Source organism: Sarcophilus harrisii, chromosome 3 (assembly GCF_902635505.1).
Source record: "Sarcophilus harrisii chromosome 3, mSarHar1.11, whole genome shotgun sequence".
In the NCBI taxonomy this organism is placed as follows: domain Eukaryota; kingdom Metazoa; phylum Chordata; class Mammalia; order Dasyuromorphia; family Dasyuridae; genus Sarcophilus; species Sarcophilus harrisii.
Window position 1 is genome coordinate 358,953,010 of NC_045428.1, and position 26,881 is coordinate 358,979,890.

General features: G+C 39.8%; 2 protein-coding genes across 4 annotated transcripts; one reads left to right on the forward strand and one right to left on the reverse strand.

Moving 5' to 3' along the window:
• Positions 1-108: 108 nt before the first annotated feature.
• On the forward strand, positions 109-5,544 carry PDZD3 (PDZ domain containing 3). 2 transcript variants are annotated; one of them, XM_031960124.1, is made up of 11 exons: positions 109-521; positions 847-874; positions 1,587-1,660; positions 2,008-2,219; positions 2,479-2,668; positions 2,761-2,897; positions 3,428-3,632; positions 3,956-4,152; positions 4,231-4,497; positions 4,686-4,881; positions 5,131-5,544. In XM_031960124.1, the coding sequence occupies exons 1-11, from the start codon at positions 506-508 to the stop codon at positions 5,148-5,150; spliced, it is 1,542 nt and encodes a 513-aa protein (XP_031815984.1). In that variant the 5' UTR covers positions 109-505; the 3' UTR covers positions 5,151-5,544. The 2 variants fall into 2 exon arrangements, with proteins under 2 accessions (XP_031815984.1, XP_031815985.1); XM_031960125.1 differs by having other exon boundaries at positions 494-521; positions 847-934.
• A 738-nt stretch (positions 5,545-6,282) lies between these two features.
• On the reverse strand, positions 6,283-10,447 carry CCDC153 (coiled-coil domain containing 153). 2 transcript variants are annotated; one of them, XM_003764139.4, is made up of 7 exons: positions 10,385-10,447; positions 10,077-10,152; positions 9,272-9,337; positions 8,338-8,457; positions 7,478-7,570; positions 7,085-7,215; positions 6,283-6,572 (listed from the first exon to the last, which is right to left on the reverse strand). In XM_003764139.4, exons 2-7 carry the CDS (start codon positions 10,141-10,143, stop codon positions 6,444-6,446), a joined length of 606 nt encoding a protein of 201 aa, XP_003764187.1. In that variant the 5' UTR covers positions 10,144-10,152; positions 10,385-10,447; the 3' UTR covers positions 6,283-6,443. The 2 variants fall into 2 exon arrangements, with proteins under 2 accessions (XP_003764187.1, XP_031815986.1); XM_031960126.1 differs by lacking the exon at positions 10,385-10,447 and having other exon boundaries at positions 6,284-6,572; positions 10,077-10,370.
• Positions 10,448-26,881: the final 16,434 nt, after the last annotated feature.

The window sequence follows — 26,881 nt, forward strand, 5'->3', positions numbered from 1 at the left end:
GACTGCAGACAATTCTCAGTAATAAAGCTTTACTACTCATGGTGTGGGCTCCATTCTTCAGAGTTTTGGGGCAAGAAGTATAACTTTCCCCATCTCTCTCTTTCCTTCTCTGATCACAGCAGAGAAGCCAACATGCTTTGGGGACTAAGGGGGATCTTTTGCAGAAATAGTAGCCCATGGTTTGCTTCAGGGTCGGGATTGCTCATCTCAACTTTATCTTTAGGCTCAGAATGATAGTACCTGTACTTCTTGGCTTGAAATACACAGAATGGACCAGAGGGAGACTCCTGAAGTTGGTTGAACAGTGGCAGATGGGCATCTTCTAGGGAAAGTTGGGGCCTAAGAAGGGAGATGGGAGAAAGTTCATTTCCTTGGAGGCAAGGTTCCTTTCCGTTAACCATTACCTCAGACAGCAGCGTCTTGAAGGAGGCGGGACTGGGGGAGGAAAAGGAGGGTCAGCTGCTTGTAGTGGACCTTGTCCCTATTCTGAGCACTCGGCTCCGACATGGAAGCAGCAACAGGTAGAGCATAAAGAAGTTCCCCTAAGGAGGGGACCTTGGTGGGGGATGCTCAAAGTGGGGAGTCACCTGGTATCTTGGAGTTAGTGGTATGGGTATCTGGGAAGAAGTAATTATGGCAGTATAAATATTTGCTCCATTCACGTTCTAGGTGTACTTCTATTTGTATCTGTGCCAGGGCTTCTGAGGTTAGAGAAGAAGCTTGGGGGCAAAGGGTTAAGCTGTATGAGAATGGGGTTCAGATAACGATAGAGATATTTCTGGTGGTATAATCCAGAATTGGTCAAGGAGTATGTACCTTGCCCTTACTGTACTCTTCCCCTTCCAGATCTCCAGGACACAGCCATATTAACTCAGTGAGTCTGAAAGACCCGTTCTGTTCTTCTGTTATGGGGGATGGAAGAAAGGAAAAGGAGGTAGGAAACATTTCTATTAAGGGGGATGAAAGAAAGGAAAAGGAGGTAGGTATTTCTACTAAGGGAATGGAAGAAAGGAAAAGGAGGTAGGTATTTCTACTAAGGGAATGGAAGAAAGGAAAAGGAGATAGGAAATATTTCTACTAAGGGAATGGAAGAAAGGAAAAGGAGGTAGGAAACATCATTTTTACTAAGGGGGATGGAAGAAAGGAAAAGGAGTTAGGAAATATCGTTTCTACTAAGGGGATAGAAGAAAGGAAAAGAAGGTAGGAAATATTTCTACTAAAGGAATGGAAGAAAGGAAAAGGAGGTAGGAAACATCATTTCTACTAAGGGGATGGAAGAAAGGAAAAGGAGGTAGGAAACATCATTTCTACTAAGGGGGATGGAATAAAGGAAAAGGAGATAGAAAATATTTCTATTAAGGGAATGGAAGAAAGGAAAAGGAGGTAGGAAATATTTCTACTAAGGGGGATGGAAGAAAGGAAAAGGAGATAGGAAATATAATTTCTACTGTGTTTAGTGGGAGTGAGGTGGAATTGGAAAGAGGAGAAAAAGAATGTTTTTAGCTTGGGGTGGGCCTCTGGTGAAATCTGACTTGGACATGGTGCCCAGAATGGTACCATCCTTCTTTCCACCTCTCTCCTTACAGGAAGTTTACATTTAATCCTAAACTGGGCATTGATAATCCCACACTTTCATTAGCTGATGACCATGACCACTTTGGTAATTTTCTCTGACCCCAAAATTTATCTATTCCCTTCAAATGAAAAGTACCCCAGTTTTTCCCTACACCCTTCCATCTCCATAGCAACCACCCTCTTTCGTCACCCTGAGAACCCCAGCCACTTATGGGGGCCTTGTCAGTTTGCCTCCAAACCCATGCCATCAGAGTCCCCTAAATCCTGCCTTATATGTGGTAGGCACTCTTACCACACAGGTGAGAGTCACCTTATTCTCCACTGTTTGCTGGTATTTCTGACTGTGCCCTGGAGGGGAAGGGAGTGACCCTGGGAGAGTGACAGAATGGCCCTTGCTTCCACTCTTGAGTCCATCCTTTCCTTCCTTGCCAGACTCCTGGGGCCCTCAGCGCCCCCGCTTCTGTGTGCTGAGCAAGCAGGAGGGGGGGAAATTTGGCTTCTACCTGCATAAGGAGCTGAACCGAAATGGGCACATAGTCCGAAGGGTGGAGCCGGGCACTTCTGCCCAGTGCCAAGGACTTCAGGACGGAGACCAGATCCTGGGGGTCAATGGAGACACTGTGGAGCATGAGGACTACCACGGGGTAAGGTTGTCTGGGGGGGAGTGCCAAGGAGAGAAGTCCCCGCAGGGCCATAGAGGGCTGGTCGGCGACTCATGGGAGGGTACCATCATCAGACCCCGAGTTCTCTTTCTAGCCCAGAAGTGACCCGGGGAAGAGAGGAGTTTGGAAAAGGCCTAGGGAGAAGTGGTACTTTGAGGGGAAAAGGGAGGCTATTTAGGTGGGAATGGGTCCAGATGTGGATGTCCTGGGTGGTTCCTTCAGGAGCTCCCTCCTTGCCCAGGTGGTACAGCGAATCCGGGCTAGTGGTCCCCGCGTGCTGCTGACGGTGTTGGCAGGAAATGTGGAGGAGGTTGCTCGTGCTCATCAGGCCAGTGGTGCCCATCTCTGCCCCGTCCTAGATGCCAGTGTCCGACCCCGGCTGTGCCACGTGGTGAAAGATGAGGGTGGCTTTGGCTTTAGTTTCTCCCACGGTGGGCACTGGTTCTTATTTCAATGGGGGGAAGCAGCTAGTCACGGACTGTTCTGGGCAGGCGGCAGCCTGAGCCTTGTTCTCTGCTCCCAGGAAAGAGGGGCTGTTTCTGGCTGATGCCGAGCTGTGGAGGAGCAGCAGAGCGGGCAGGGGTGCCCCAGGGGGCTCGGTTGCTGGAAGTCAATGGCATCGGTGTGGAGGGTTTCTCTCCTAGTCAGCTCAGCAGAAAGGTACAGAGCTTCTTCCCCTACCTTCTTCACTTCCCATCTGGACATCATGTCTCCTCCCTTCAGCAGCACGTCCATAGATGGGGAGGTGGGAGGCAAGGGGAGGATCTCTTTCTCTCACCCATACTCGCCACAAACCAATCTCACCTCCATGATGGAGGATGTGCTTTGGATGTTGTCAGCGGAAGCACACGAGCTCTGAAGTCAGGGGTTCAGATCCCGCTTCTGGTGTATATCCCCTCTGTGACTTTAGAAAAGTCACAATTCCCCTGGGCCTCTATTTCCTCCTCTGTAAAAAGGGGGTCTCTGAAGTGCTTTCTAACCTAGATCCATGATCCTAAGCTGAACCATGACCCCTCCTTTTAAAGCTTCTGTGTCCCTTCTACATCCCTTCTGTTCCTAGCCTTTCACTGTGCCAGGGTTGCACGGGGACCCAAGCCCCCTCAATGCCCTTTTTCCTGTTTGGGAGGATTCTGGGCAGCAGCTGCTCTCTGACTGCTGGAAGTTTATGTCTGGTCTGGGGGCTCCCACAGCTTCGGCAGAGCGGGGAGCAGGTGACCCTCCTGGTGGCAGGGCCAGAAGTGGAAGAGCAGTGTCGGCAGCTAGGCTTGCCTCTGGCTGCCCCATTGGCTGAGGGCTGGGCGCTGCCTGCCCGGCCACGCCAGCTGCATCTGGAGAAAGGGCCCCAGGGCTTTGGGTTCTTGCTTCGAGAGGAGAAGGGCCCCAGTGGGCAGCTTGGTGAGTGGGGAAGCACAGAAGGAGAGTGGTGGGGGGTGGAGAGCAGGGGATAGCACGCTCAAAAGGCAGTGCCTATCTATCTCCCCCAGGCACGCGGAGGGAGCCGTTTCCCCCCTTTCCCATCCCCTGGTATTACATGTCCCCATTTGAACTGAAGGTCCCATAACCTTGTGTTCCCCATGTGTGTATTGGCACATATGCCCTCCCCACACGACTCAGGAGATTGTCCATTCAAGCGACAGGTCAATGTCTACCTTCCCCGAGCTGCCCGCGTCTGTAGCCCTGTACTGAGAGAAGGAGCAATGAGCATGTCTGTATCCCAGGGCAGTTTCTGTGGGAGGTGGACCCCGGGCTGCCAGCAGATCAAGCTGGGATGCGGGCTGGGGACAGACTGGTTGCTGTGGCAGGGGAGAGTGTGGAGGGACTGGGCCACGAGGAGGCTGTGACCAGGATCCGGGCCCAGGGCTGTCATCTCTCCCTAATTGTTGTGGACCCAGATGCCGACAGCTTCTTCAGCATGGTACGACCTAGCACCTGGGGGAGGGAGCTAAAAGGAACCTGGACAACGGAACCAGAGGGCTGCTCTCTCTCTGTTTAGGTGCGCCTGTCTCCTCTCCTATTCTTGGAGGAGGCTGGTCTGCAAGCAGATGGTCCAGCTTCCCCCCAGAAGCTCCCTTCATCATCCCAAGCAGAGGAACAAGCATCCTGGACAACCAATCTGGCCTCATCACCTGCAGTTCCTACCTCTCTTGTTCCTCCTGCTCTCCCCAGCTTCCGTCAGTGCCTTCTGAGACCAGGAGCTAATGGTGGCTATGGTTTCCGACTCAGTTGCGGGGCTGACAAGCCTGAAATCACCATTTCCCAGGTATGTACCTTGGATCCCTTGATTTTAACTCCTATTTCTAAAGGCGTCTCCTCCTCAGTTTTTCCAGAGCCATGGAGCACCCAGCCCCCATAACCAGTCTTCCATGTTACCCCTGAGGGATGCTCATTCTTCTTGTGCCCTCCCACCTTTGTGCTGTATCTGACTGGGCTGGTGGCTTTTGTTCCCAGGTGACCCCAGGGGGCTCAGCTTCCCAGGCAGGGCTTCACATGGGGGATGTCATCCTGGAGGTGAATGGGATATCCGTGAGGAGGGAAAATGTTCTTGAGGTGGTGCGGCAGCTGCCTGATGCTAAGCCACCCCTTCACCTGAGACTGGCGACCCAGGGAAGACGAAGCATTGAGGCCTGCAGCTCTTTGGAGCCAGGTGGGAATTTAGAGGTGTGGAGAGAAAGGACGTGAAACTGGGGAGGGTAAAGAGAGAAGGGACTACAGCACAGAGCTCCCAGTGTTAAACACATGGGCAGAAGAGCGGGCACCAAGGCTGGGGAACGGAAGTGCAGAATAGAGATTATACCCTCTTCATGGAGATTCCTGCCTGAGAGGTGTGGGGGAAAGCAAATGGCCATTGGATCCTAGGTCCTCAATCATTATCTTCTTTTATTTCCAAACCTAGGACTGGACTCTTCCCTCTGAGAGGCTATAGAACACTCTATCTGGTGTGGATCTGTCTGATGTGGCTTTGTCTACTTGTTTCAGAAGTGGATGGAAATTCCTGGGAGACTCTGGAGAGCTGGGATGTCCCCACAGGACTACACGGGGTTTCACTCCTTGGGAGAGGGTAGAAGGAAATAGCTTTGCCTAAATGCACTGGGTTTGCTCTGTGGTCAAAAATATCCTATCCACATTCCCAGCCAGGAGACACATGCAGGAGTTTGGTATATAAGAGGGCCAGGGACCCCTTAAGAAAAAGGGAGAGTGGGAGAGTAGGGATTGTAAAGACTAGGATTTCCTGGGTTGTATCTGAAGGTCAGTGCTCTCCATTGATGTGTGATGATGCTGAATATTCAATTAAAGCTGGAGACCAGTATCATAATTCCTTCTGTGATAATTCACTTTTCATGATATCAATTCACAGAGCTCCAGATCTGGGCCCAACAAGGCCTGAGTTTAAATCTGGCCTCAGACACTATCTGGATAATACTAGGCAAGTGACTTAACCTTTGTTTGCCTCAGTTTCCTCAACTGTAAAATTGGAATAGCACCTATCTTCAAAGATTGTTGTAAGGATCAAATGAAATATTTACTAAATACTTAATAAATGCTTGTTTCCTTCCTTCCTTCATGATCTATGGGTAAAGAAAGAGACACTGGGATTCCAGGGTAACAAGTACCTGACTAAAGTGATTCTGAATCTGTTGAAGGTACCCTTTCCCACAAGTCTGGCTGCCTATGTTGTTCTGGAGTGCAGGAAGGGATATGGAAAAGGGAGAAGGGAATAAATATTTATATAGCCTTACTGTGTGCTAGGCTCTGTGCTAAAACCTTTACATACATTATTTCATTTGATCCTTACAACAATCCTTAGAGGTGGGTGCTATTATTTCTGTATTGTAGTTGAGGAAACTGTGGTAGGGGTTGAGTGACTTGTCCAGGACCATGTAACTAGTAAATGTCTGAGGCTGAATTTGTGCCTCTGACACAATGACCAAGAGTCCTTGAGTCCTGGGAGGAAAGAGTGTGGACACTATTTCTATGTGTGGATCGAGTTTGCCAGCATTTCTTTCCCTATAACTCAGTAGATAAAGTGTTAATTAGGTGTTTCTGCCTCCAACCCAATATACTTTCTCACAACAGAGCTTCCCCCCATGCCAGGTTCACCTAGAGAAGATTCTCAGATGGAGAAAGGGTCCCTCTTGCTCAGTGCTATAGCACAAAACCTTTATTGCTGGGAGCCTACAAGGCCCTTGAGTCCATGGGTCCCCAGTTTCAGAGGTCCAGGGGGTTGAGCCCAAATTGCAGAAGCTGTTCTTTGTGCTTGTCATGGAGCCTCAGGGCAGTAGCGTCCCACTCAAGCTTGGCTGTTGTCAGTTTGGCCAAAAGCCGATCCAGGCTGCGCTGTAAAGAGGATTATCTTTTACTGGGTTTCAGCCCCACAGAAGAGAATGAGTGAATGATGCCCCAAACAGTTTTGTAATTTCATCTTCCCTCCCACTGTTTTCTTTTTTCTTTTATTTTTTTTTTCCTGAGGCAATTGGGGTTAAATGACTTGCCCAGGATCATACAGCCAGGATGTGTTAAATGTCTGAGATCAGATTGAACTCGGGTCCTCCTGACTTCAGGGCTGGTGCTCTATCCACTGCACCATCTAGCTGCTCCTCCCATTGTTTCCTTAAGGGCCTTAGTGCCCGGAGGTTAAATCAGCTTTGCCACTATAAGTTACTGAGAGAGATGGGGGCCCCGATCCCTGTGGAAATGCCTCTTCCTTGCAGCCCATCTCCAAGTCAAGTTTTATCTTCTCCAAGAAGATCTGAAGGGCTAGTTAGGAACTGATTTGTGAGTCTAGGGAAGGGGGTCCCAAAGCCCAGGAGAGTTAGGCTCAAGAACAATGCCTACTGGATGATACTTACATGTAGAATTTCTTCATACTTAGCCTCCATGTCTGTCACATAGGCCTGAAGCTGAGCAAGGGTCTTGTCTCGCTCTGCTAGTGCCTGTTCCGCCTCTTCCTTAGCAGTTTTTGCCTCTCTTTGGCACGTCTCTGAGGAGCCAGAAGAGGATTAATGAGCAGTGTGAAGTCCAGGTGGATAGGGGCTGTTCTGGGGTCTGTGGGAAAATCTGTCCCATTTGCACTTTTCCAAGAAACAGAATGCCACTGGCCAGATATCCCACCTAAAAGTGTGCAGGCTCATCCCTTTGTTCCTGTCCACCTCAGCTCATTGGTCCCATTCTAGCCCTGCTTTAAAGCCCCTTCTTAGAACACAGACTGGTCACTTACCCATCTAGGAGATGGATATTCATACCTAGTTCTTTCCGAAGGATCTTTACTTCCTCTTCCAGCCGATGGCTTTGTGTCTCAGTCTCTTCCTTCAGGGCTTGGTACTGCAGACTCATCTCTTGGGGTATGGGATGGGAGGAGGAGTGGGCCCAGTAAGGAAGATCATAGAATTAGAATTGGAAGAGACATCATTAGCCATCTAGTCCAATCCTTACCAGAACAAGAGCCCTTCCTACAACACATCAAGTTGTCGCCTAGTTTTTGCTTGAAGATTTTTAGAGTCGTCTTTTGTATAGATCTAAATTTTATGAAGTTTTTTCCTATCACACTTAAATTTGCTCCTCTCAAGCTTCTACCCATTGTTTTTAGTTTTATACTCTGTAGCTAAGAACAAATTTAATCCCTTTTTCATAGGACAATTCTTCAAATAATTTTTAAAAATGGTTCATTTCCCCTATAAGTGTTTTTTAGGCTAAAAATTCCCAGTTCCTTCATCTGATCATCAGATCATGATCTAGTGGTCCTTCTGCATTCTAGTTGTGCTCCTCTGGATACTTTCTAACTTTCATCCTTCTTAATGTGTGGTACCCAGAAATGAATATGAAACTCCATATGGAAGATGATAGTATAAGAAGTTGACTTTGCTTAGTGATAATGGATATAGAAAATTCTGCTTGTAAAGCCATCAAAAAGGTGGAAATTTATTACACAAAGGCAATCCTGTCCCATTCCAGTGCTATAATCACTGTGGGATGGAAGGGTCATGAACATTGGGAAATCTCTTTCTAAGAGGCCACAAGAGCCTTATCCAATTTATGTTGAGTGGAGAAAGCCCAATGCCAGAATTTGTGATGTCATCCTGCAATCTGAGATCCTTCCTCTCACCTGCATACACAGCCTCTCTGTCACTCCGAACCTCTTTCACTTCAGCTTCCAACTCCTGTAGCCTCTCTCGAAGTCGTTCTTTGCCAGCTATAGCCTGGCGAGTCTCATCCCGTCGAAGAGCTAGGGGTGCCACCAGTGACGTCCTCAGCCATGTAATACCACCGCACAGTTGGAGTCCTCTCCTTCCTACTCCTTGAGACTTTAAACTTGTATTTGTCCAATGTTTTAGAGTTATTTCTACTTCTCCCACCCTAGAATCTGTTATAGGTCAGAACTCTGAACTTGAAACAAGGCACTAAGTGGAATTGATGAGACAATGGTTATCTAATTTAGCATGATGTTCTCTAAGTTCAGTATGATTGATTGAATCTTAGAGCAAATAATGGTTTCCTAGGGATATAATGATTGGTTTATACTTAGTGCAGAAAATATAAGCTAGGAGCCTCAGTCAGGATTCATTTGGAGAGATTCAGAGGGCAGAGAAGACAGGTGGGAGCTCAAGCTCTCAGGACCAAGGAGAGAGATAGACCTCTAAGAAAGCTAACCAGGTCCCAGGAAAGGAGACAAGACTTGGAAAGAGACAATAAAGGATTTGGACTTTAACCCCTGTGGGATGATTACTGAACTGAAATGAAGGCTGCTCCCGAAGACCCCAAGAAAACCAAACCAGAGAACATTACAAGAATCTACTAGGCAGTCTTCTGAAATAAATTCCTTCTCTACACTGTTCCATGGAAAATGGCATCTTCATATCTCTGTAAGGAATATAATTAATTATAATTCTGATCTTCATTACTTAGACTTCCCACATAAACAATCTTCCTGAATTACCTATTTAGCTAGGATCTAGTTAGGGACTAATTTGGAATAGGTACCAAGTAGTAAAGGGGAATAGAACAATCTCCTGGGGGTATTTCCTCTATTGTCCCCTTACCCAGAAAGTCATGGAGGATGTCCAGCTCCAGGGCTGTTCTTCTGTGCTTGGTCTCAGCTTCAGCATCTGTCCTTGGCAAGGAGGAACCATAGGATCAAAGATGTAGAGCTAAAAGGATTTTAATACTTATCCAACTCCCTAATTTTATGATGATGAGATGAAGTGAATTTGCCTAAGATTACATAATTCACACAAAAACCTAGGTCTTCAGACTCCTAGTCTTTGACTTCTATATTACAAAACAGTAAGTGGGTACAGTTTCATGGAAACCAGATAAAGAGCCTAAACTCTTATCGCTTCCTTCTCTTTCTCTTCCACTCTCAACCCCCATGTTTGGGGACCTACTTGGAATTAAACCAAAGGTGCTGATTGTGGACTCTCTCTGGAGCTAATGGAAGATAATGACAATTACAAAAATTGAGGAGGTCACAAAGAGGCTAGGCTGATCTAGAAGAAATTCTGGCTCTCTGGTGATTCCAGGGGAGCCTGAATTTTGTTTTTATACAGAATCTTGGTCCCTGAAAACAGGAATAAATGGAGGATGGATCTTCCACTGGAGATACAAATACATCCCTCCCCATCCCTTAATCCTGTTCTTTGGATACCCTTGGATTAAAAGAAGAACCAAAGATTAGGAGGAAGAATAGGCTCAGACTGAATTCTGCCATGGTGAAGAGGAACAGGATTCTAAGATTAAATTAAAATTAGGTAGATAAAGCCAAGAAAGTCCCAGCTTTTCATGTGAAGGTGATTACCTTCAAAAATACTGATATTATTCCCACCAACGTCTATCCACCTGACTCACCTTGACTCTTCTTTTTCTTTTTCTGTCCCCCAGCTTTTGATATCTTTCCTTTGATTTTTGGTGGCATCTTGGTGTCCTGTGGGAGGAAATGGGCATATTGTTTTCAAGCTCTGGGTACTAAGGGGACGCCCTCTCTACTCTCATTTCAAGGGTGATTCTCTTTGGTGAAATAAAAATGGGGGATTATTTAGTTCTCATCCTCTATGTAAAAAAGCAATTCTCCTGGATCCTTTTTTGGAGAAAGTAATTCTTTGTATAAGGTTGGTTTTATGTCTGTTTAGGCCCCCTACTACTCCACTTCCTCCTACCTATAAATACCTCCCCAGTTGTGTCTCCTATCTCTTCTCAGGTGTCTCCCCAGAGAGCTCATATTGAAAGGCAGTGGGATGTCCCAATGAGTTGGAAGACTGAGAAAGGGGCTGGATTAGGGGAACCAATCCAGATCAGTAATGTAGGGGGTGGAGCTAGCAGCAGGAAGGTTTGGGTTTCTGGGCTTCTTTCTGTTTTAGCAACTGAGAAACTTGGGAATTTGTAGAAGGTGGAATTGACTAGTGAGATTGTTCCTACTCTCCATGTAGCTCTCTCCCCTACATCCTGAGGGAACTAGGGAAAAATGACTTGGGGAAGATTGGTTCAGACTTTTTTTTGGAGATTATCAGTTTGGAGCATTATAAACTTAAAAATGTTTTATTTAAAAATTTAATAAATTTAGGGGTAGTTAGGTGATTCAGTAGATAGAGCACTAGCTCTGAAGTCAGCAGGACTTGAGTTCAAATGTGGCCTCGGAGACTTAACATTTCCTAGCTGTGTGATCCTGGGCAAGTCACTTAACCCCAATTGCCTCAGCCAAAAAAAAAATTAATAAATTTTAAAAAGTTTTATTATGTTTCTGATGACAATAATAATAAATATTTGGTATAATTTCTATAAGATGAAAGTTTTGAGCTTAGAAGATTTCTTTTTAATTTTCCTATTTTTTCCCCCTTAACTCAGCCTTAGCTCAAAGAAGTTACAGTAAAGATAGTGGCTAAAAAATATTCCCCTTATTAAACTATGGAAAGAATTCCTTCAAATACATATAGCATTCATGGAAAAAATAGGAACAAAGTCAATAGTAGTGTGGTCAAGGCAAATTCATGATTTCAATATTTATTCTCTTTGTAGTCACACTGCTTCCCTCTGGGAATAGCATTTCTTGCTGTTGCACAGTTGGACTCTCAGGGTCTACTTCCCTCCTTAGCTCACATCCACTGCCAGGACTAATTTTTTCTTGAATCCCTATTTCTTCTTTTTTTGGTAAAAGTTCTACTCCTTGAAATGCTTCTAGTCTCAAAAGACTACAGAGATTAGTAAACTAGCATTGTAAAGGTGATCAAGGGCATGGCTAATGTATTAGTCAATGATAGCTTCCTCTGTGAGTCTGTCAGAGAAAGTTTCACTCTCTTTGAAAAGGCGTAGAAAAGTACTAGCATTTTATTAACATATTAACACCTAATTATTTACCCTTTAATTTCCTGTTTTTGATTACTTTTTTGTGATTACTTGAGTAAATATAATCAATCTAGTCAAAGACCCAACTTTCTACCTAATATTGGTTGCATTCATTTTATATTTTGCTTTCCTAGTTCTGTTTACTTCAATTTGTATCAATTCGTGGCTTTTCATGTGTCCTTGTTATCCCTCAAACTTATTAAATAACTAGCCCATCTTTTTTTTTTTCTATCAAACATTTCCTTGATATATTTTACTTTTGTTATTCTGAACTCCTCATTGCTTGTTTTGCAATCTGCTCACATCCACTGTTCACTTCTACCTTGCCCTCTATGTCATATAATTTTTTTATTTGGAACTTTTTATATTCCAGTTTTTGCTACCATGAAGCAATGAAAATAAAAAGTTAGTATTAAAAAGATGGGCCATTGTTTCCAGGGAATATTTAGGATAATTAAAGATTTGTAACTTCATGAAGATAATCCACACTACTCTTCTCACATCTCATTGCCCATTTGTATTGAGTCTGTGTCCATATGAATTATTTGCCTCAGATATACATTTTGTTGTTCATTTGTATCTGACTCTTCCTGACCCCATTTGGGGTTTTCTTGGCAAAGATATTGGAGTAGTTTGCCATTCCTACATCAGCTCATTTTACAGATGAGGAAACTGAGGCAAACAAGGTTAAGTGACTTCCCCAGGATCCCACAGCTAGTAAATGTGTGATTTGAACTCAGGAAAATGAGTCTCTCCTGACTCCAGGCCTAGTGCTCTATCCACTGCACTAGTTAGCTGTCTTCCATATATGGACAATAGTAGTTAGACACAAATTTAGAAAATAAGCTCTCTAAATGACACATCTAAATGCCTGTCAAAATCTGGGCAATATCTGTAAGAAATGACCAGAAGGATGATTTCAGAGAGGCCTGGAGAGACTTACATGAACTGATGCTAAGTGAAATGAGCAGAACCAGAAGATCATTATATACCTCAACAATGTTACTGTATGAGGATGTATTCTGATGGAAGTGGATTTCTTTGACAAAGAGACCTAATTCAGTTTCAATTGATCAGTGATGGACAGAAGCAGCTACACCCAAAGAAAGAACACTGGGAAATGAATGTAAACTGCTTGCATTTTTGTTTTTCTTCCCGGGTTATTTTTACCTTCTGAATCCAATTCTCCCTGTGCAACAAGAGAACTGTTTGGTTCTGCACACATATATTGTATCTAGGATATATTGAGACATATTCAACATATATAGGACTGCTTGCCATCTGGGGGAAGGGATGGAGGGAGAGAGGGGAAAAATCAAGACAGGAGTGAGTGCAAGGGATAATGTTGTAAAAAAATTACCCTGGCATGGGTTCTGTCAATAAAAAGTTATGATAAAATAAATAACTAAATAAATAAATAAATCTGGGCAATAGTAATTCATCATCCACTTCTTTCCTCCTTTCTTCTTTCTTGGTCTTTCCTGCATGGATGGTCAAGATAAACTATTTTGAGTGTTATGACTATATTTTTTAGGAGTCTGCATTATTTTATGGCATGATGAAATAACATTTGCTAATAAGAGCATCTATGGACCTCATTGAAGTAACTAAGAACAAAAACTTCAGCTTGGACTTCATACTGGAGCATCTCCATCACAATGGTGAACTTCTTGGGTAAACAAACATTTCTCTTTTTTATGCCTTACCTGATGTTGGTGATTAGAGGGGCATCAAAAAGGGTTATTTCTGCTGTTGTAACTCATTAAATTTTTTGAATGACTTTGATGTATGATTGAAAGACACGTTGTTGGAAAAGAGCTTTTAAGATAGTGTTTTATTCTTCAAAATAAAATACATTTTGACAATTAGCAAACAAGAACAGTGGACTCTTGCGGTCCATTGTTGAATACCGGTCGAAGAATCCTGCTTGTTTCCTATTAATGTCTTCATTAAAGATGTCTTTGATTTATATATAAATCATTTTCTTAAATAGTTTGCATAGATGGCAAAGTAGATATATAGACCAGTAATTGTTAATGTTGTGTCACAATCTTTTTTGGGGGGTTAGGGAAGATATCAATAAGGTCTAAGATAACTCCCAATTTTGTCTTCTTCCTTTTCTTTAGATGCTCTGTACCTTGATCCCTAATGCTTTCACAATTGTGTTAGCTGCAGCATGGATCTCCTATCTATCCATTTGATTCAATCTAGCTGCTTTTCAAATGAAAAGAGCCATACCTATCAGAATTAATCATCATATAATCTTGCTGTTGCTGTGTACATTGTTCTCCTGGTTCTACTCACTTTTCATGTAAGTCCCTCCAGGCCTTTCTGAAATGATCCTGCTGTTCGTTTCTTATAGAACAATAATATTCCATAATATTCCATTCATATATTATAACTTATTCAGAGCTTCTCCTGCTGATAGACATCTACTCAGTTTCCAGTTCCTTGCCACTATAAAAAGGGATGCTACAAATATTTTTGTACATGTGGATCCTTTCCCCATTTTTTATTATCTTTTTGGGAAACAGGTTCAGTAGATCAAAGGGTATGCAGAGTTTTATTGTCCTTTGGGCATAGTTCCCTATTGCTCTCCAGAATGGTTGAAATCAGTTCATAATTCCACCAAACTGTATCAGTGTCCCAGTTTTCCCACATTCCCGCCAATGTTCATCATTATCTTTTCTGGTCATCTTAGCCAATCTGAGAACTATGTAGTAGTACCTCAGAGTTGGTTTAATTTACATTTCTCTGATCAATAGTGATTTAGAGAATTTTTTTACATGATTAGAAATGGTTTTAATTTCTTCATCTGAAAATTGTCTGTTCATATCTTTTGACCATTTATCAATTGGAGAATGGCTTGTATTCTTATAAATTTATGTTAATTCTCTATGTTTTAGAATGAGGCCTTTATCAGAACACTGGGATGTCAAGTTTCCCCCCCAGTTTACTGTTTCCCTTCTAATCTTATCTGCAATGGTTTTGTTTGTACAAAAATTTTTTGACTTAATATAATCAAAATTATCCATTTTGCATTCCATAATGTACTCTAGTTCTTCTTTGGCCACAAATTCCTTCTTTCTCCACAGATCTGAGAGGTAGACTATCCTTTGTACTTCTGATTAGCTTATAGTATCACTCTTTATGTTTGAATCATGAAACCATTTCGACCTTATCTTGATATAAGGAGTTAGGTGTGGGTCAATGCTTAGTTTCTACCATACTAGTTTCCAATCAAATGTTCTCTTTAATACCATATCTATGTCCCCTATATGCACAGATGGAACTATGATGTTATGAATGAATGAAAAAGCATTACTATGTGCCAAGCACTGGGGATACAAATACAAAAGGAAAGGCCATCCCTGCCTTCAAGGAACTTACATTCTAATAGGGAGAAACAACATATAAGAGCCTAGTCATGATGGCCAGGAAGGGGACCTTTTGGTTCTGAATATTATAGAAATGGTAAATGGAGTCCTAAAGACTTAGACCAGGAGACTGGGGGGAACCTCCAGAAAGGCCTGGCATATAAGGCCATGAAATCCTTTGCATAATCAACAGGAGATGATAAGCTGAAAGCTAGGTATAGCAACCTCCCACTGCTTGAGTTCTGTAAGCTGATAATTTTGTATGTCCTGTGAATGATGTTATACATATCCAAATGGCTCTTCATAGAAAAAAAATTCCCTACCCCTGGCTTAGATAGACATATCTCTTCTAAGAGAAAATGGCATAGTTGATTTTATTATGTTTCCAAAACTGAGGAGTGGCTGGTGTTAAGACTGTGAAGACTGAACAATAGGAAATGATATAAAGCGCAGCTGGAATCTGTTTGAAATAGTGATCCAGGTAAGATAGTCACCAGTCAGTAGAGTGGGGTCCCATGTCAGAAATTCTTAAGGTGAAAGGGCATGGAGGAACCTCCAGAAGATAATTTCTGGAATGAGAGGCTAAGCTGTCACTAAAACATTGAGAAGATAGCTGGGAATAGGGAATGTTAGAATCCAGGTACTTTGGATCCATTATCTTTATGGTTAAAAAAAAAAAAAAATTACACTTTCTATAAATCTGTCACATTTTTCTTCTATTTATTGTTCTCTTTGCATTTTGGTTCTTGTCCTTGAAATGATTTTGCTTAACTGAATTACTTGCCAAGTTTTCTTTACTGATTCTTTCTGCTTGATGATACACATAATAATTCTTTATCTTTCTTTGTAAGATTTTACAAATAAGTTTATATTTTAAAACCATATTGCTTTTGACCACCATATTTTTCCACTATTGGAAGTAAGAAAGTCAAGTATTTATGAACTCAGATACTTACTGATCTTCTTGTTGTGGCTATTAATTTACATGGGTTCTATAGAGTATTATTATAATCAATGCCGATGTTATTTCTATTGCCTATCTCCCATTATTTATGACCAGTTATTTGTGGAAATGATTCAGGATTGAATTGCTTCAATTAGATGCCATTCTCTTTTCTCTTTCTTCTTTCTCTTTCTCTCTACCCTTCCCCCCACCTTGCTCTCTGTCTCTTTCTTTTTCTCATTGTGACAAGTCAGTGATCTGACTATAAAAAGACAGCTGATTCAGGGATAAATCCCATATGAAGAATGAGTCTTTTCTGCCTGTTAAAATATTGATATGCATGTATGTGTGAGAGAGAGAGGAAAAAAAAGAGAGAGAAAGACAGAGAGAGAGAGAGAAAAAAAAAGTAGGGATAAATAACACAAAGAGAGATGTTAATTGGGACTCACTATTTGTAGTGTTTACTGATTTTTTTTTCTTGGAAAAAAGTATTCATAATATAAAAGTATGTGGTTTCTGTCCGGCTCCTTTTGTTCCTTCTTGAATCATGTTTTTCCACATATTTTTTGCTGCATTCACTTTTCCTCACATTTGTGTTGAAGTCACCAAGTATCAGTGTGTACTGATTTAATTTAATTCTGAAAATAAGTGGATAGGACCCCCAAGTTAATTCACCATTAGATCATGTCATTATCTTACTCAGCATCTTTAATGTACTTTAATGTACGTTTTCTAAAATCTTAGGTCATCAATCAATAATAATAATTATCATATTTACATAATGTATTAAAATTTACAAAGCATGTTACATGCATATCTTATCAGATTTGAGTTTCGCAGTATCTCTGTGAGGTAAGTATTATTGGTTTTATTATCTTCATATTACAGATGAGGAAACAGTCTCAGAGAAATTAGATGATGTGCCTATGATCACACAACTAATAAATGTGAGAGGTAGGATTTGAATGTACTTCCCTACAATACTAAGTCTAGTATTGTATCAACTGCTATACTGTCTCTCTTTGTGAGATATTACTGTTCATAATCATACATCATTCTTCTTAAAAAAAAGTTTTTTACCGATTCTGAACCAATGTTGCCTTTGGTCTCCATGGCTCTCCAACTCAGCAATTTAGTCAAGGTCTTGATGCTCTGGTTCAATATACTTTCCAGTCTCTGACTCTTTCTACTATATATCTCAGCTAAACAATATTCCTTGTAATTCCTAGATATGGCAGGTATTCTTCATCTTGTTCTTGCTTATGCTATTTTCTCCATATGGAACATCTTTTTTCTATTCCTCCTTCTCTTTCCACTAGTGAAAATTCTGTTCATACTTCAAGGCCCAGCTTAAATGCTATCTCTTCCATAAAGTATTCTTGGAATTCCTCAATGGGAAATGAATTTCCCTTCCTATGAAATTCTATAGTACATTATATCTGTCTTATAGCACTCGGAAATACATGAAGACGAGAGCTAGACAGGATCTTTAAAGATCTCCAATTCAACTCTTTCATTTTATAAAGCAAAAACCTGGAGATGGGAAATGTATTGGTCCAACGTTACTGAAAGAATTAAGAGCAGAATTAAGTACTAGGTTCTGATTCCCCAATTCTCATTTTAGTACTCTTTTTCACTGATTTAGGACTCATCACATACGATCTCTGTACTCATAATTTCGTAGCACAGTGCTTTACATATAATAGGTATTAAATATTTCTTAGATAAATGAATGAATGAACTGACAAAAGTGTGAGAAAAATCTGTTGCACTAGAGCCGTATATATATTTTTGATTGGAGCTCCCTCTAGTGGGTTTCCTGCTTTTGACCTTGGCCTCAATCTACCCTTTGGGTAATTCCCCACTGGAAACCAAGGGGAAAGAACTGTTAGTAAAAAGAAGTTGGGGGAAAAACAAACAAACAAACAAAAACAACATTGCAGATTTACTGTCCTTCTCTTGGCCTGTAAGCTACTCCTTGCCATTCCAACCCAAAGTCCATTATCATCTCGTCTACTTGAGTAAAATACTTGGCCAGCGTTAAAAGCTGCAAAAGCTCCAATAGCTTGTTCTGGCAGGCATTAAGGCACCGGATGAATCTGTCTCTGGATAATTCTTCCTTCCTTTCTCCACCCTCTTCCCTCCAGTGCCTTTGGCCAGATGCCTAATATCAGAAATAAATCTGCAGGAACAAGTATATGATCTGAAATTAACACCATACTTCCTCTGAGAAACAGGACATGGAGATACAGCAGAAGCCCATTCACATTTATTTACTTTTTAGAAGCACTGAGCACTGTCCCTAGGTACTCCAGATATTTAATAGGACAGGAAGACATTAACTTTGTCCAGAATTTATAATCCATGTACATAGAGGTACTAGTGAAATGATTTCTTAAGTTTCTATAACTTTTCTTCCAGTGATTTCAAAATATACTACTTCCTTATCATACACTTTAATGTATCATATTATGAAGAGTCTACGTAATAATCAAACTATAATATTTATTGTCCCTTTATACATTGCACCATTTCCTGACTCTGAACCTTTGTTCATGCAAACCTTTAAGTGGAACTCCCTTTCCCTATTTCTACCTGTCATTCTTTAGGATTTAGTTCAAATACCACCTCCTCTGATCATCTTAATTAAAAATTATTTTACCCTCATTTTCTCATATCGCTTTATACTTCACTTATACAGTTATATCTAATTTATGTTACATCCAAAAGGTTAGTCTTCATAAGAAAAAGTCCAAAGACTAAATGGCAAAAAGGGAATGCATGCATCCAAAAAATACATGATCAGAAAAGAAGATAATTTACTCATGTAATAAAAACAAAAGAAAATATGGGTAGGCAGAGGGTCCTTCTGGTACTCATGAAATGTTAAAATGCCTAGAGGAAGGTCTCTAGCATATAGAATAGATCCTTGATGAATGATTGGAGGATATAGACAAATGAGACACAGGATGAAAAATAGGGATGCATTTTGATCTGTTTAACTGAGGGGGATTGTGTGTCTTGATGTTGATCAATGAAATCACAGATCCATTATATTTATATCTGTGTATGTCAGAGCTTTTTCTAGTAGACTGTAAGATCCATAAAGATTGGAAATATATTTATCTCCCTAAGTGCCTAATGTTAAACTTAATATAAGACAATTAATAAATTTGAATTAATCAAAGAATGAATAATCTTCATTTATTTTCCCAGAATACCTGCAAATTAAGCAGCAGAGATTCCTGTCCTCCTTATTAAAAAGAGTATTTGTGTTAAAACACTATGCTGAATATTCACAGTCCAATATTTGATGATGTAGCAAACAACATACAAACAATAGAGAGAACACTGTCATAGTCGGAAATGGGTATGTTCTTTTTTTGCAGGAGAGATGAGATTGTAGAATTTATGACATACTTAATAATTTATAAACAGAGCTAGAACTAGAATGCAGTCAGGAATCCTACCTTCCATACTCTCTATACCTTACAGAAAGGAAAGCAGTTTTATCAACAGCTGATCTTTTTATTAAGTTTAGAAAGCACAGGAAATATCATCCTTGCAAATCTCTAGATGTTCAGTCCAAAGGCCTCTCTGTATTAAAAGTTATGTGCAAAGCCAATAAAGAAAGCTGACTACCTTTTCTTGTCTTTCGTTTTTTAAATGTTAGAGATAGAACCTATACAAAAGGATTTAGAAATAATTTTAAATGGCAGAGTGAAAATCACATACATAAATGCTCAAGGGATCTTATACATTTTAATTTAAAGCATATTGAAGAGGAAAAGGTTTAGGAAAAAATCTCCTGGATTAGCTATACCAGAACATAATAGTGGTCCACGAATCTATTTCTCACCCATTATATATCTAATAATATATTAATGGGAAAATAAAAGGATGTTGGGGAAGATATATATTTACTTTTATATATGCAACCTTTCAGAAGAACCTGTTGGTTTTACCCTGATTTTGGATAAGAGTTACTTATGGAACAGTTTATGGAAAAGCATGGAACAGAAGCCAGTTATATATTTATTTATTCTTTCATTCAAAGAACAGCATATTGGACATATACTATTAAAAACCATGCTGTATTAGATTCTGTGGGAGCTACAAAAATGAATGACATACTTGTTCTCAATGAATTTTTTATTTTAAAACCTTTTTATTATTTTAATACTTAACATTTACTAATATTAATATTTACTATTTAATGTTTATTTAATATTTTATTTAATATTTTTACATATAAACAACTTTTTTACATTTGTTTTCAAAACTTTTGAGTTTCATATTCTCTCTTCCTCCCCACACTTCCCCTATTGAGAAGGCACATATTATCCAAAACAGTTTCATAAAGGTCATGTTGCAAAAGAAAACATAGATCTCCTTCCCTCCCTCCCCCTGAAAAAAATAAAACTCTCAAGAAAAAGAAAAAAATATAGTTCAGTCTGTATTCATACACAATCAGTTCTTTCTCTGGGTATGGATAACATTTTTTATAAGTCCTTCAGAGTAGGCTTGGATCATTGTATTGCTAGAATAGTAAAGTTACGCACAGTTAATCATCCCACAACATTGCAATTACTTTGTACACAGTACATTTCACTTTGCTTGAGTTCATGGAGAATTTTCCAGCTTTTTTGAGAACATCCTGCCCATTATTTCCCATAAAACAATATTACTCCACCATAATCACATGCTACAATTTATTCAGTCATTCTGCAGTTAATAGGCATCCCCTCAATTTCCAATTCTTTACCTTAAGAGCTGCTATATTTTTGTACATATAGGTCCTTTTTTTTTTTTTTTTTTAAATCTCTTGGGATTCATGCCTAGAAGTGGTTTTGTTAGATCAAAGGGTATGCATGATTTTTATAGCCATTTGTATAGAGTTTATATCTTTAAATCACTTATCAATTGGAGAATGGCTCTTATTTTTTTTATAAATTTGACTGTGTACCCCACACATTAGAAACATGAGGCCTTGATCAGAGAAAGTTGCTTAAAATTCTTTTCACAATTATTATTTTAATTTTATTAAATTAATTTATAATATATATTTTATATATTCCATAATAATATAATAAATAAATAAATTAAATTAATATTTAATAATATTTTATTTTTCCAAAAACTTGCAAAAATAGTTTGAAGTATTCACCTTTGCAGAACCTTGGGTTCCAAATTTTTATTCCTCTCTCTCCCCTCCCCCACAAGACAGCAAACAATCTGAAATAGGTTAAACAACACAATTAGTATTCCTAACTATACTTCCTCCCCTGTATATTCTGTTCTTTCTCTCTCCTTTTATCCTGACCCGCCTCAAAAGTATTTTGCTTCTGATTATTCCTTTGTCCAATATGCCCTTTTTTCTATCACCCTCCTCCCTTTATGTATCCCTTTTCCCTGCTACTTTCTTATACAGTAAGATAGAGTAAGATACACATTCTATATTGAATGTGTATATTATTTCCTCTTATGAGCCAATTCTGATGACAGTAAGATTTCACTCACTCTCTTTCCCTTCTGCCTTTCCCCCTCTACTGTAAAAGCTTTTACTTGTCTCTTTTATGACAGAAAATTTACACCATTCTACCTGCTCCTTTCTCTTTCTCCTAATACATTCCCCTCACCCCTTAATTTTATTTTTAAAGATATTATCTGTTCATATTCAATTCATACCTGTGTCATCTGCCTATGTGGACTCCTTTTAACTGCCATAATAATGAGAAAGTTCTTATGTCCTTAATGATTTTACAGTCTAATAGAAAACATCCATATCATACAGGTATATACATGCATGTGTGTGTATACATATACACACACATGCATGTATATACAATATAAATATGACTATATGAACATATAGATATAAACACATCTACACACATCTATTGATATAAATGCATACACATTAGGGAGATGTGAACAAGTTGTTATAGGAGTTGAAAAGAAGAAATGGTTTAAAGTGGTAAGCATAAGATGGGGCAAACTTAATGAGGGAGATACATTTGAAGAATAAATAAAATTTTCACAGATGTGGGATGACAGATATTCAAGATAAATAATGAGATAGAAGAAGAGCACCTAGATCAAGGGGTCTTAAACTTTTTTGTGTCATGGAAATCTTTGATAGTCTGGTGATATCTTTGGATCTCTTTTAATAATAAAATTTTTAATGCATAAAGAGAAATACATAGAATTATAAAGGAAAACAATTTCTATTGAAATGCAGTTATCAAAATATGAATAAAACAAGGTCATGGAAACTAGGTTAAGAACTTTTGATTTAGAAGCCTTTTATGATTTCAAGTCATGAGACCCAGAGGAACTACATTTTTAGGTGATGAAAGGTCAGATGTGATTGTTGAGTCATTATCAGTGATGTTTAAAAGAATAGGAAATATAAGATAAGTACCACAAGATTAAGTAATGGCAAGTGTTGTCTCAGTTTTCAAAAAAAGAAGTCAAAGTCTGCAAACTATAGCCTTATGAACTTGACTTTGATTCTTGGTAAAATTCTAGGCCAGATCATTAATAATATGATTAATCTATATTTAGGAAGGTGAAACAGTGATTACAAAGAACTCTATAAAGAACAATTCATGTCAGAGTATCCTAATTTCTTTCTTTTTTTTTTTTTTTTGACAAAATTTCTAAACAAATAGATGAGGGGAATGTTGTGAATATATTCTGCTTAAATTTTAGCAAAGCTTTTGATAAATTATCTCATACTATTCTTATAGAGAAGATGAGAAGATATAGAATATAGAATAGACTATAATAAAGTTAGAGGAACTCAGAAATGTTCAATTTCAGACTAACAGGATATCTTTATAAGAAAACACCAAAACTATTATTAGTCCTGTGCCATTTAACTTTGTTATCAATAATTTGGGTAAAAGTAAAGATGTAATGCTCATAAAATTTGCAGATATTACAAGGACTGAGTAACTAACACACTGACTGGTGGGGTCAGGATCCACAAAGATCTTGAAAGGCTACAGCTTTGGACAGAATCTTGTAAGATGTAATCTAGTAATAATAAATATGTGCTTGTTGACAAGTCCAGAATGAGGTGAAGTATTACTAGACAGTAGTAGTTTAAAAAAAATCTGAATTTTTTAGTGGACTTCTTATTCAACATGAATCAATAATGGAGTATAGAAGGTCAAAAAAGCTAATTGCATTGAAAGAGGCATAACTTCAAGGGACAAGGAGATGACAAGAAGGGACAAGGTATTCTGCCTTTGTCAGACCACATTTTGAATATTGTGTTCATTTCCGGGTGCTACAGTTTAAGGAGAACATTAGAAAACTAGATTATCCAGAGAAGACAATGAGGATGGTGAAAGTCCTTGGGTCTACATCATGAAGGAATTGAAGATGTTTGGTTTAGAGAAAACTTAGAGGGAACATGATAGCTGTGGTCAAATACTGAAGCATTGTCATGCTAGGGGTTAGATTTGTTCAGTTTGACTCCACAGAACAAATCTTGGAACAATGGGGAGAAACTGCAAAGAGACAAATTTGGGATTGATATCAAGAAAAATTTCCCAACAATTAGACCTGTCCAAAAGTGGGATGAGCTGCCTTTACAGGTGAAAGATATCCCCTTCTTAGGAGCTTTCAAGCAGAACTCTTATTAGTTATATTATAGTAGAGATTCCTGGGTGGGTGGGACTAAATGATTACTAAGGTCTCTTCCAACAATCAAATTCTACAATTGTAGGTTGAGAGTAGGGGAATAGTGTTTGCAGTGGAGAAGAGATAGATGGAAGACAAGGGATATCATGGATGAAAGTAACAAGGCTGGGAAGTGCCGAATATCTTCTGGGAATAGTCTGGTTTATATAAAGGATATGTTTACAGAGTAGAGAGAGATAAAGCTGGAATGCTGTTATAGTGTCAAAAGAGGTTAGAATTGAAAGAGAACTTAGAAATTAATCTTTTGCTTTCTGATAAAACCAAGAGTTGAAGTGTTGAATCCACTACCATACAACAAAGGTAAGGTTGGGTTAGAACATGGAAGATGTTGAATGCCAGACTGAGGAATTTAGTTACTAAGTGGGCAAAGGGAAATATTTTAAGTTTTTGAGCATGATAGTTACATGATTAATCTGGCAGAAACATTCACAATAGCTTTAAGGGAGGAAGAGACTAGAGACAGGAAGTCTAAGAATCTAGTGAGAGTTGAGAGATAATGAAGGCTTGAAATGTGGTAGTGACAACACAAAATTCTGCTTCTTGAGAGCCTGAGGAGATAGAGACGTTTGCTGGATTTTTGATTTATTTATTTATTTTTTTGTTCCTGTTTAAGCCCAGAATTAATGAGAATTTTGCTGTTGGGAACTGATAGCATTTTCTTCATAACTTACCTCAGAAAAAATGAGTTTGAACTGTAGAATCAGATGTCAGAAAGGTGAATTCAGTTAACTAGTATTTATTAAGTGCCTATCATGTACCAGGCAGTGCTAATTGTTGAGGATATAAGAGGTAAAAGACAATTCTTGCTCTCAAAGTGTTTATAATCTAATGGTAGAAATATGCAAATAACTAAGTATAAAAATATATACATACAGGATAAATGAGATAAAAAACAGAGGGAAAATAGAGGGAACATATTGAATCATAGAATCAGGATGTTAGAAAGGTTCCTTCCTTTCTCAGATGAAATAAATTTGATTTCCCTTGTCACTGCAGGGCTTTGAGAAAAAGGGAGGAACTTGAGAGTAGGGTCAAGGTTTTACTTCCCACAAACTCGCAGTTGTGGAACTTAAAAGTTCAGAGTTACCAAGTTATGACAAGGGACTTTTTATAGAGGGAAGAATTAGTTCCTTTTCCAAAAACTTCTTAACCAGCCCATTTGAGAATAAGATGAATCAATGAAGTGGTAGAATATATCAACTCAGGGAAATAAGGCATTTCTATGCTACAATTAAGGAATTGAGAATGCTTAGATTTCAGAAGACATTTGAGATATGGGGAAAACATGAAGAACAGGATAGTGACATAATGGAAAGAGCATTAGATTTGGTTAAGAGGATTTGAATTTTAATTCCAGTTATGATCTTAGGAAAGTTAAATACTCTTTTGGAGAAATTTCCTCACCTTTAAAATAAGGATGTCAGAGTATATTTTTAAGGTCTCCTTTAGTACTATGAATTGTTTATAAGTATTTGAAAGTGAAACAGGAATTAGATGTATTCTAGTTGGCCCCAGAAAGCAGATGCGATCTATATAAACTTCAAGTAAGGAAAAATTTGCTAACAATCAATTCTCTCCAAAAGTGGAAAGGGGAGATAGATGAGAGGTAATTTTTCTTCTAGTACAATATTCCAGTTATTCCAACCCTCTCTTAGGTCCTTTCATGTTCTGAGACTCAGAAAGGCAGGCAAAGGGTTCCAAAAGCAGAGGTCTTCCACTAAAACTGCTTGCTGTCATATTACGAATGCAAGGTCTTCCCATTACATGCAACAAGTCGAGGAAGAGAAGCGTGTTTAAAGCAGAAATGCAATTCCAAGAAAAGGAACACAATGTTCCAAACCCAAAAGAGGAAATGTGTTGTTTTTGTGCTTGGGGGCAGGGAGCATAGGAAGACAAGTGAAGAGCCTTAAGCCTGAACGTCACCTCTTTTGAGAGGCCCCCAAAGAGTTTGTGGGATAAATGATCCCATTGCGCAAGTATAATAATAATAATAATGATACAAAGTGGTGGGGAGGTTGGTTATTATTTATCCAACATGATCCCATTGCACAAGTATAATAATAATAATAATAATGATACAAAGTGGTGGAGAGGTTGGTTATTATTTATCCAACATGATCCCATTGCACAAGTATAATAATAATAATAATGATACAAAGTGGTGGGAGGTTGGTTATTATTTATCCAACATGATCCCATTGCACAAGTATAATAATAATAATAATAATGATACAAAGTGGTGAGAGGTTGTTATTATTTATCCAACATGATCCCATTGCACAAGTATAATAATAATAATAATAATGATACAAAGTGGTGGGGAGGTTGGTTATTATTTATCCAACATGATCCCATTGCACAAGTATAATAATAATAATAATAATGATACAAAGTGGTGGGGAGGTTGGTTATTATTTATCCAACATGATCCCATTGCACAAGTATAATAATAATAATAATAATGATACAAAGTGGTGGAGAGGTTGGTTATTATTTATCCAACATGATCCCATTGCACAAGTATAATAATAATAATAATGATACAAAGTGGTGGGGAGGTTGGTTATTATTTATCCAACATGATCCCATTGCACAAGTATAATTATAATAATAATGATGATACAATGTGGTGGAGAGATTCCAAGGAGAGAGTGTCAAAATTCCACTTAGAGAAGTTGTGACCCCGAGGTCTAAGACCCCTCCAAGTCCTTAAACCCACTACCCACTTAAAACATGATGGCTTCAGCTTAGCGCCTGCCTGCCCGCCTTCTGCGCATGCTCCCCTGCCCGCCCCGCCCCCCTCCGGCCCAGAATGCGGGGCGTGATTTGATGGCGCGCTTCCTTCCTTCTGTCTTCTCCCCGCTGCCTCCTCTCTTCCCCCGCCTCCACAAGCCCGCTTCTGTGGGATTAACTTCCCCGAATTCCGACAGTCCCTCTACATGAGGCACTCCTTTCCCAGACTTCGGGCTGCCTTTTACGTCCCGTCAGAGTCCGTTTTACGGCCCCCACGCGCGCACACTTTCCCTTCCCCTGCCTCGGAGCGCGCACGCGCGCGCCGGAAGCTGGAGCTCCGCTTCAGGGAGGAAACCGGGCGGGGGCGGTGAAGGTGGGAGGGGCTTGCGTTCACACGCTCCTTTCCCTCAGCTGTGCCTCCGCCTAGCCCCTCTTTAAAGGGACTCGCGCGCGCCCGCGTGGTCATGCGCGTTCCTCCCCATCTCCCCCACCGCTTCCGCGCACCGCCCCCCGCCCTCCCCTTTCCGCGCACCGCCCCCTGCCCTCCC

What these genes read in the sequence shown, in the direction of transcription:
- PDZD3 (XM_031960124.1), top strand. An exon ending in TGATGACCATGACCACTTTG is followed by an intron (nt 1,661 to 2,007) that starts GTAATTTTCTCT and finishes CTTCCTTGCCAG; the next exon opens with ACTCCTGGGGCCCTCAGCGC. An exon ending in CTGCAGCTCTTTGGAGCCAG is followed by an intron (nt 4,882 to 5,130) that starts GTGGGAATTTAG and finishes TTCCAAACCTAG; the next exon opens with GACTGGACTCTTCCCTCTGA.
- CCDC153 (XM_003764139.4), bottom strand. Translation starts at nt 10,143, where the DNA reads ATGCCACCAAAAATCAAAGGAAAGATATCAAAAGCTGGGGGACAGAAA. An exon ending in AAAGAAAAAGAAGAGTCAAG is followed by an intron (nt 9,338 to 10,076) that starts GTGAGTCAGGTG and finishes TGCCAAGGACAG; the next exon opens with ATGCTGAAGCTGAGACCAAG. An exon ending in AGTATGAAGAAATTCTACAT is followed by an intron (nt 6,573 to 7,084) that starts GTAAGTATCATC and finishes TCCTCTTTACAG; the next exon opens with CGCAGCCTGGATCGGCTTTT.